This window comes from Cynara cardunculus (genome assembly GCF_001531365.2).
Source record: "Cynara cardunculus var. scolymus isolate 2C chromosome LG 15, CcrdV1, whole genome shotgun sequence".
Classification (NCBI taxonomy): Eukaryota; Viridiplantae; Streptophyta; class Magnoliopsida; order Asterales; family Asteraceae; genus Cynara; species Cynara cardunculus.
The window spans coordinates 18343562-18354385 of record NC_037542.1 but is presented as its reverse complement, the minus strand read 5'-3'; the positions used below and the strand labels follow the sequence as shown (position 1 = coordinate 18354385).

At 33.1% G+C, this 10824-nt stretch overlaps 1 protein-coding gene across 4 annotated transcripts; it reads left to right on the top strand.

Annotated features, from left to right (window-relative positions):
- The first annotated feature begins 4252 nt into the window (after nt 1-4252).
- Nucleotides 4253-9861, top strand: LOC112528754 (glutamine-dependent NAD(+) synthetase). 4 transcript variants are annotated; one of them, XM_025139823.1, is made up of 14 exons: nt 4253-4318; nt 4466-4710; nt 5680-5985; nt 6076-6299; nt 6402-6505; nt 6677-6811; nt 7340-7508; nt 7603-7738; nt 7823-7961; nt 8392-8568; nt 8774-8941; nt 9092-9187; nt 9272-9400; nt 9466-9861. In XM_025139823.1, the coding sequence occupies exons 2-14, from the start codon at nt 4517-4519 to the stop codon at nt 9646-9648; spliced, it is 2160 nt and encodes a 719-aa protein (XP_024995591.1). In that variant the 5' UTR covers nt 4253-4318; nt 4466-4516; the 3' UTR covers nt 9649-9861. The 4 variants fall into 4 exon arrangements, with proteins under 4 accessions (XP_024995591.1, XP_024995594.1, XP_024995593.1 ...); XM_025139826.1 differs by having other exon boundaries at nt 4298-4318; nt 6081-6299; XM_025139825.1 differs by lacking the exon at nt 4253-4318 and having other exon boundaries at nt 4362-4710; nt 6081-6299.
- The last annotated feature ends 963 nt before the right edge of the window (nt 9862-10824 follow it).

The following is a 10824-nucleotide window of genomic DNA, read 5'->3' as shown; positions in this document are numbered from 1 at the left end:
TTTAATAATATAACATTTTATAAAGATAATAATTAAGTATTCTGTTAGAACTCAATGATTATCCTAATTATATTTTAGATTTTTTATATTTAAAATGAAATGTTTATCCTGTATTTGATTGTGTTTATCTGCAGTTAGTTACACGAATTCAGATATGGATCTTTAATAAGTTGTACCTACGCACAATTTACTTGTAATCTTGAGTTTTAAGTAATATRCATTAATAAACAGTATTTTTCGCATAAAAAGTGGTTTTTAAGAGTTTTTTTGTTAAATGATTTATACTATAAAATATATTTTTTATATATAATTTAATTTAAGTTTAATAATTAAACAATTTATTTTTTGTTTAATATTATAAATTTTATAAAGATAATAATTAAGTATTCTGTTAGAATTTAATGATTATACTAATTATGTTTTAGATTTTTTATATTTAAAATGAGATGTTTATCCTGTATTTGATTGTGTTTATCTGCACTTAGTTACACGAATTCAGATATGGGATAAAATCGGATAGGGATGAAATCGTTTAGGGATGAACGGGTTTAAGAAGAGTTTTAAGAATTTTTAAGAGTTTTAACCAAATGTTTTATAAAATAGTATAGATAATTACAATTAGTTAAAGAAATTATATAATTAAATTTTATTTATAAGAAAAATGTTTAGAGTTGGTGGTTTAAATCCCCAAAAGAGAGTCTATAATTCATATCTTTTATATATGACAAATTGTATGAAAAATTAACGTTTAATTTGGTTCTTATTTTTGGTAATATATTTTCAAAACTTTCATTTTGATATATAAGCTGTAAAATTTTAAACATATAAGTATTCGGGTAACCGGTTGAAGCATTAACCGTTTACCATGTTGACATAGCGTGTGATGAGATGAAATTGGGTTGAATCGCAAAGAATACTGAGTTGGATACCACATCAGCATGGTAACCGGTTACCCGGGTACTTAAATGTTTAAAATTTTACATCTTAGGTACCAAAATTGAAATTTTGAAAATACATTACCCAAAATATGAATCAAGTTAATGTACGTTACTTTTTAATGCAATTTACCCTTTTATATATCAGTATATTTTATGTTTTTTAGTTGAAAAGAAAATTAATTATTATAGAAGGTTTTACGTAACTTATTATTTTATATAATATTTTTAAATATAATTCTTTTTAGGTCCATTAGCCCATTGGCAAACCCATATTGTTTATTAGGATGGGTATGGGTAACTTCAAGTCCTTAAAAACAGGTTTGACTTTGCGATATTAAGCCCGTTGAACAAGAAAAATATGTTAGACCCAACTTTGGTCTGAATCAAGCCCATAAATCACCACTTCTAACTTGAAAGGTAGCTTTTTTGACTCGTCTTGTAGCAAACCTTGAACTCGATTTTTTTGGGTGGCTTTCAATGAGATGTGACCATGTGAAGTTAATGGAAGGCTTTAGGCGTTGAGATTACTGGATTATGAGGCGTAGCATCAGATGTCGTAGCGATTGAATAAGGTTTTATTTTAAGGTGATTTTAAATGTCCCCTATATTTTATTTAAACATTTTTTCCAACTATTTTCTCAGTCTCGTGTATCAATATCAAGAGGTTCACCTTTTACATTTACAAATCCCTGATTTGACATAAAAACGGACACCATTTTCTTATTGTAAATCTAAGTCTAAATCTAACGAGGTTTTTATCTAGAATAGCCCTTTTTTTTTCTTGTACGTTTACTCAATATTACATAGAAAGTACCAAATATGATTACAATACCAGATAGATAAGCTCCTCATAAAGCTATAAACATTCCCATAGTTACAAACGTTTGATATTATATAATAAAATGGCAATAAAAACAAAATAATGTATCAGAGCAGATAAAAAAAGACTAGATGTATTTATAATTGGTTAAGAATTATTAAATACAGTTTGACCATTTTTGATATAGTCCTACAAATTATGACAGAGAAGTCAAAAGGTAATTTTGAATTGCACAAAAGGTTTTTTCGTTGTGTTATGTACCTCGTCAAAAGTATGTCGGTTTTCGATAAAAGACATCGTATTTAATTGTATGTCTATCTTTAGTTTCACACCATTATAAACTGAACATGGTACGTAGCTGCAACAATAAAAGGAATTGGCGTCGACTCCAATCAACACATTCACAAGAATTATAGGGGGGAAGAAAAATTGAAGTCCATGGAAGTCTCGGTTTCTTCCACACAAAAACAGTCGAGAATTGATGCAACCAAAAGGTGTTTTGACGAGAAGAGAGCAAGGCTGTATATAATACGCAAATGCATCTACAAGTTACTTTGCTGGAGAGAACAGAGGGATTAGCGATATTGACTTCATTCATAAGCCATGCTACAATCTTTAATCACTTTGAATATTACGCATAAGGTTAGGGGGGCGTTTGGTTTCATCATTCGGTGGAATTATTTTGAGAAATTTGGATTTCGTGGAAGGATTTGGAATCTTTCATCTGTTTGGTTTATAAGATTAGGAACGGATTGAGTTCCATTCTTTATATATAATTTATAAAAACAAATTGTAAACAGTTAAATTACCTTTTATTAACTGATTGTTACAAAATAAATGTTTTTAACATATTTTAAAACATTATTATAAATAAATCTTGTGAAATACCAACTATGCATGGGATTTTAATATCAAATGTTTGTGGGGTTCTCATTGAAATCTCTAGATTTCAATTTCGGACTTTCGCTTTCCTTTAAATCAACCGTAGGATTGAAATGAAACCTAATTTCAAATCTCGCAAACCAAACAACTGTTAAGTAATTGTATTTATCTATCTTTGGAGTCTATACACAACTATCATAGCTTCAGCCAAACATGTTATGGGAAATTATTTTCAACGTTAGTTGTATTAAAACTATGTAAATTTATAATTCCAATACACTTTAAAAACATTTAAAATAAAATAATAATACATTTAATCTCATTGGTGAAAATAATTAAAATAACATTTATATCTCCTCGATATTGAGTTTTATTAAAACTGGAGATTTACAGCTTATCTCTCTTGTTTTGTCTATTTTAAAGATTATTTTAGAGTAGCTGTTAGTGTAAAATAATGTCCAAAAACTCTATTTTAAAGTAGTTGTTGAAGATGCTCGAATACAACAATAGTACAAACCAGTTGGATACTTTCATTAGAGAGTGGAAAATCGCCTCAATTTTATATGATGAACGTCTTGTTTGGTTCAAGGATATGTGGTGGTGAAAATCGACTCAATTTTATATGATGAACGTCTTATTTGGTTGAAGGATATATGGTGGTGACATATTCAGACACCAAAAAAAACTTATATGCCATGATTAGCTAAAGTTATAGAAAAATTTCAGGGACAATTGATTTACATAAATGATTAATTTGAATAAATTGGAATGATCAATTTTGTTGATCAAATATCATTCTAGTGTTTGGTTTAATTATGAAACCGAATTAAACTCTACACATTCCATTCTTTATGAATTTGGCCATTTTATCACAAAGGAGAACATGAATTGAATTACATTCCATCTCTCTCTCTCTCTCTCTCTCTATATATATATATATATATATATATATATATCTATATATAAGATATTATACATAAGTATATAGGACGGTAATCAAATGAGAACCGTAAAAATGTTGACGACCATGAAGACTAATCTCAATCGTTAAAGAGTTCTAATCGATGGTTATTAAACATAGTGACATTTTTGTAATATTAGTGAAACTTGTGTCTAATCTCACATCTAATTTAAAGAATGAAAGAGCATATTATGGTTTTTGTTACAACCCACCTTCTTTGACTTTTACTCCATGTTAGTGGTGGTCTATAGTGGTTTAAATATCGACTATGGTTCAGATGGCAGTGATCAACGGTGGTTCAGATAGGTGGTGGTGGTCGATGATAATTCAAATCGACGATGGTTGATGATAGTCATATTGGTTTTTATGGGATTAGGGTAAATAGGGTTAAAGACATATTTGGTATTATGAAAATAGATAATTAAATTCATTCAAAATATCATGTAGTTACTAAGTAATATTAAATTCATTTACTCGTGGAATTTATAAGATTTTAAAATTTCTTTCGGGAAAATACCAACCAAAAGCAACCTTAAAATCAAAATAAGCAATGATCGATATTCTATTACTCGGTAAACATTGTTAAAATCGAAGCATTGATACTGATTCCATGGCATCAAGATCATACCAATCCATATCGAACCCAGTGGTTCAACTTTGAGCACGGCTTCCAATTTCCCAGAAGGGATATCTCTGCCCATTTGTGACGGTACCAAGGTTGGACTTTCAACACCTCTTCTTGTTTGATTCCTACAAATTCTTCTTAGACTTTACGCTTTGGCACACAATTCTTTCTCACTTTTCACCAAATTAAACCCTTTTCCGGTGCTTTCAGTTTGCACCTCTAACTCTTTCTATACGCAGTCTTGATTTCTATCTTGTTTGGATGAAAAATTGAGAGCAACTGATACGAAGATGAGGTTGCTGAAGGTGGCTACGTGCAATTTGAATCAATGGGCAATGGATTTCGATTGCAATTTGAAGAACATTAAGGAATCGATAATTAGGGCTAAAGAAGCTGGTGCTGTTATTAGGCTTGGTCCAGAACTCGAAATCACTGGCTATGGATGTGAAGATCATTTCTTGGAACTCGACACCGTCGCTCACGCGTAAGATTACTTTACATTCTTAAAAATTTCGTTGAATATGTGTGTGAATGTGCTTTTACCTTTTTTCTTGTAAGATTACAATCGGGTTGAATTGAATCATATGTAGTTTGATAATGAACACTGGTTTTGTTTTCATTTATGCAATAAACCAGCCAAAGATAACGAAACCAACCTGTCATTTAGGGGATGTTTGGTTGGTTTTCCATTAATACCTGCATGAATAAAGTTGTCTGTGTGGATTGATCTGTGAGTGGGTAGGTTTTTATATGGGTGGGCTTTCTCATAGATGGAATGACTGTGGTTTTAATTGGGACGGGCAGGTTTGCTGAGAACTTGACTTTCTGCATAAAGCTACCTCTATAAGTTTACCAAGAGTTATTAGAGCTCTTTATCCCATTTAGATGGAATCATGAAATTTATTTGCAAAGATACAGGTGTGGGGATATATAAATAACAGGATTAGGAGATTCTAAAAAGTTTAGGATTCAGGGGTTTGTGTATATCTGTGTGTGTATATATATAGACTCAGGTTCAAGGGAAAATCACGAAAAATGGAAAGCCGAGGAACACCCTAATAACTATTCATTTGTTTGATATTCACGTGTGCATACCGGACAAATTACTTTTATGCCAACGTGCGTAACTAACAGATGAATGGTTTATTAGGTGTTCCTCAATGTTCCAATTTTTTGTGGTTTTCCCTTGAGCCAGAGTCTATATACATTAAAGATAAAGATAAGCACACGAAAACCTAAGTCTGATCATGATTTTTGAGATGTATCAATATTAGTTCAAACTACCAGAAAAATAACTAATTTTTCTTGCTTTTCTCTTTCGGGATCATAAAACTCAAGTTTGTTTTCTATTTTAGTCTTTGTTTCTAGTTTTACAAATTGTGAATTTTCACTGGCACCTGCATCTTTGTTTACAATAGTCTATGATTTAGTGGCATCATATTATTCTCTGCAGGTGGGAGTGCTTAAAGGACTTGTTGCTTGGTGATTGGACAGATGGGATATTATGCAGTTTTGGTATGCCGGTCATCAAAGGGTCGGAGCGCTACAACTGTCAAGTGATTTGCCTCAACCGAAAGATAATCATGATAAGAGCAAAGATGTGGCTTGCAAATGATGGAAACTATAGAGAACTTAGGTGGTTTACGGCATGGAAACAAAAGGACCAACTTCAGGAATTCCAACTGCCAAGTGATATTTCCGAGGCTTTGCAACAGAAAAAAGTGCCTTTTGGCTATGGATTCATGCAGTTTTTGGACACGTAAGTTAACCATTAATCTTTTGTTTGTTTTATTTAAAAGAATTATAGTATTTTGGCTAATTGTGATTGAACATTTCTTGTGATCATCAGAGCAGTTGCAGCAGAAGTTTGTGAAGAGCTATTTTCTCCGATTCCTCCTCACACGGAGCTTGCACTAAATGGTGTTGAAGTTTTTATGAATGCTAGCGGAAGTCATCACCAACTAAGAAAGCTTGACATTCGTATGCGTGCCTTTATTGGTGCTACACATACTCGTGGAGGAGTGTATATGTATAGTAATCATCAGGGATGTGATGGTGGCCGCCTTTATTACGGTAAGTAGTCTGCTTTCGATCCCATTTAAGCTTTATTTCCATCATTTCATATGATATGCCTTAATGGTCGAGAGTTTTAAAGATTCTTTATATATATTGCAGATGGATGTGCATGTGTTGTTGCAAATGGAGATGTAGTTGCACAAGGGTCACAGTTCTCTTTAAAGGATGTGGAGGTGGTGGTTGCACAAATAGATCTAGATGCGGTATGGTTTTATGTTTGCTGTTTGAATAAGCTGTTTTAAATGTATGTTTGCTTATATATATATATATATATATATGTATGTTATTTTGTTAAAGTTCAAGATTCTTGTGTTATTTAGAGCATTCTTGCACATTTGAAGTTCTAACAACTCTGCTGATCTGCTTTATGGAAGGTTGCTAGTCTTAGAGGATCTATAAGCAGTTTCCAAGAGCAAGCAAGTTGTAAACAACTTGTTTCCTCAGTAGACGTGCCTTACAAGCTGTGTAATCCCTTTAACCTCCAGATGTCTCTTTCAAGTCCGTTGAAGGTCAGTTACCTTGTTCACAATTGTGTTCAACCACATATCTGTGTATATATATATATATATATGGAGAGAGAGAGTGTGTGTGTGTGAGAGAGAGAGTGAGAGTGAGGTTTAGGGAAACCTCAAAAAAATGAAAAGCGAAGGAAAACCCTAATAATTGTTCATCTGTATGTGCATACTAATAATTAAAGATGTTTCGTGATTTCTATGCATGTGTGCATGTTATGCATATGTGCTTACCAAACAACTTGCTTACAAATTACTTATTTGTATGCACGTGTGCATGTTATGCACATGTGCATACTGTCCAGATGGATGGGTAGCCAGGTGTTCCTCACTTTTTCATTTTTTGGGGGGTTTTCCCTTGAATCTCCCTCTCTCTCTCTGTGTGTGTGTGTATATATATATATATGTCATTCTCCCATCATTTGGCAAATTTTGTGGCTGCATGAGTTATAACTTTGACACACCAGAAATTCATGGTCATATTCAGCCAACTTTGTTTAGTTTACTGCTACTGTAATGTGGCAGATTTTTTATCACTCTCCTGAGGAGGAAATAGCATTTGGACCTGGTTGCTGGCTCTGGGATTACTTAAGAAGAAGTGGGGCTTCTGGTTTTCTACTTCCGCTCTCCGGTGGGGCTGATAGCTCTTCAGTAGCTGGTATTGTTGGATGCATGTGCCAGCTTGTTGTAAAAGGTTAGATTTTTAATTCCATTTTCAAGAACACTTCAAATTATAAAGATCGGTGGTTCAATTTTTACATTGCATGGTGCTGAATGTGGCCATGCAGAGATTGCAAATGGAGATGAACAAGTTAAGTCGGATGCTATAAGAATCGGGCATTATACCAATGGACAATTTCCTATTGACAGCAAAGAATTTGCAAAACGTGTATTCTACACGGTTTTCATGGGATCGGAAAACAGGTAAGTCTATTTCTATATGGATTTAACATTCAGTTTTTCTAATATGTGCCTAATATGAGTAATGAGGCTTTTGTCTCAAAACAGTTCTGATGAAACGAGGAGACGCGCAAAGGTGCTTGCAGACGAGATTGGATCATGGCATCTTGATGTTTCTATAGACACTGTGGTGTCTGCGTTTCTATCTTTATTTCAAACACTTACGGGAAAACGTCCTCGCTACAAGGTAAATTAATTTGGTTTTTCATTAAGTCCATATGGGTAAAGTTGTGTGTGTGAATTAATTTGTCTGTATAGATTTAGAAGTTTTTTATTTGTGATGGTTTTTTTAATAGATGAACAGAGCGTGTTTTTTATTAGGAGGGGGAGGTTTCGGAAAACTTGGCTTTCTAGAAGCTCACTGAATAAGCCATTTTCTTTATCATCAAGCCACTACCAAACAATCATGTATAGCTGAACGAATAAGCTGTGAGTCCTATTAAGCTCATTAAGCTTCTAAGAAACATGCCCTTAGACATATACATATCGACGTTCTATAAAGCCGATTTTGTTGTAGTGATATACTCTTGTTTTGAGCCATTTCTTCTTTACCTGCTGTGTCATAGTGACATCCACGTGATCATATCTTAAATTTTGTTAATTCTTTTTTCTCACAGGTAGACGGGGGATCAAACATCGAAAATTTAGGGCTGCAGAATATACAAGCTCGAATTAGAATGGTGCTGGCATTTATGCTAGCATCGTTATTGCCATGGGTTCATAGCAAACCGGGGTTTTATCTTGTGTTGGGCAGCTCCAATGTGGACGAGGGATTACGTGGTTACCTAACGAAGGTATTTCATCACCCATTTTAACTGTTAGTCAAATTTCGGGTGATGTTCATATACTAGTCGAAATTTAGGCTATACATGTGTTCCTAGAATAGATACTCTTGCAATGTAAGACTTCCACGGCACCTAAACTGCGTCAATTTGGGAGACATTTGTTTTATACGGTTTGGTCGTGTGTTTTTAACCTCTTTTTTTTGCTTTTTTGTAGTATGACTGCAGTTCTGCAGACATAAATCCGATCGGAAGTATTAGTAAGCAGGATCTTCGAATATTTTTGCGATGGGCTGCCACCCATCTTGGTTTCTCGTCTTTAGCAGAGATTGAAGCCGCTCCCCCAACAGCGGAGCTGGAGCCTATACGTTCAAATTACAGTCAGGTATTTTACTTATTTATCGAAGATGATAATGAGCTTTATCAATTAACAACTAGGTTATCAGCCGATTTGCCAAACATAGCCTTACATCATTCATTTGGATTGACTTGTACCAATATGTAATCTGAGTCTGATGCTTTTTACATGAATCAGCTGGATGAAGTGGACATGGGAATGACATATAACGAACTTTCAGTTTACGGAAGGTTGAGGAAGATTTTCCGATGTGGCCCCGTGTCTATGTTCAAGGTTTGTCTTCGATATCCACCAATGTCTTTACCTCATACAAGATATATACGATTTCCCATTTAACCGAACCACCTCATTCATCAGAATCTCTGTTTCGGTTGGGGTTCAAAATTAAGTCCTTCTGAGGTAGCTGATAAAGTGAAGCATTTCTTCAAATACTATTCCTTCAATCGACACAAGATGACTGTATTAACACCCTCATATCATGCCGAGGTATTATTCCATCTTCTTTTTTTCCGTCTTTAACGCATGTGCTAACTTACACCATCCGTGTACAGAGCTATTCGCCAGAAGATAATAGGTTTGATCTGCGGCAGTTCCTGTATAACTCGAGGTGGCCATATCAGTTTCGCAAAATAGATGAGCTTGTGGAGGAGCTTAGCGTTGGTGAAGACGTTTCTACAGCAAATGGTGTCGGAATTGTTGCGGCTGGTTCGGCCGATCCCAAGGCGGGTCTTTAGCTACATTCAATTATCAACCTGTTGGGAAACTGTAACTTATTTGCATATATTTATATTAGGTTTATGAATAAGGTTAAACACTGGATTAAGCCACTGTGATGAAGCTAATTGCTTCATGGTTACCAGTGTGCAAACATATATTTTCTTGTTTTAGAGAACATTGTGCCATGTGGTATTTTGGCAAATAGGAAAAGGAGTTTCGTTAATGGTGAACATGGAAGGTTTCAGAGACCTATCTACAAAAAAAATTATCTACATTTACTTTTTTACATTTTCAATGTATGATTTTACTTGATTTTAATATAAATAACATCCGTTAATCGGAGGTTTTATGGGTGTTTATGTACTTCGTATAATGCTTTTTTTAGTGTTGCTTATTATGTGTTAGACCATCCACAAACCAGTTCATTTATACTTTTAATGATGCCATATCAGTTTTTGTAATTATCATCTATACATCTATAATTTACTTACATTTTTAAAAGTGGTCCTCATTATAACATTCTAATTATTTTTTAGTTAATAAATACTTGATATATAACTCTTTATTTTAATTTAATAATAATATAATTTATAATTTGATTAATAAAATAATTATTAAGATATAGAAATCTTAATTGTAAATTTTAATGTTTTATTTTGTTTAACTATATTGTATGTATATTAATTAAAATATGGATATTAATGTTTTAATGTGTAATTTAAGTTTACATTTTTTATTTTAATCATCAATCAAATAAATATTTGTTAAACAAAATGATTTTTTAAGTGATGAAATAATGCATTAAATAATAAATAACATAACATAATTAATCAATAAATATTTTATAAAAAGCTCGTCAAAGTCTAGGCGGTATTGCAAATTTTTGCAACATCTTTGGCCTTTGGATTTGTTATTATCAGCTTAATGAATCGGTTAGTTATACATGACTGTTTGGTAGCTGGCTGGCTTAAAAATATAGATAATGACTTTACCTATACATGATTTAATGGAAAATCAATCAAACAACCCTTTAGTCACGATTATTCTTCTTGTCCTTTGTCCTTCTAAGCGCTCGCATTAAGTAGTATATGGATCGAGTTAACAGCTACGGAGAATATGTACAAAGCGAGGCTTAATTTGTAAAGTAGGAGATTGAGTGGTTATTCTAATCTCCGAAACAGCACCAGCCAAAA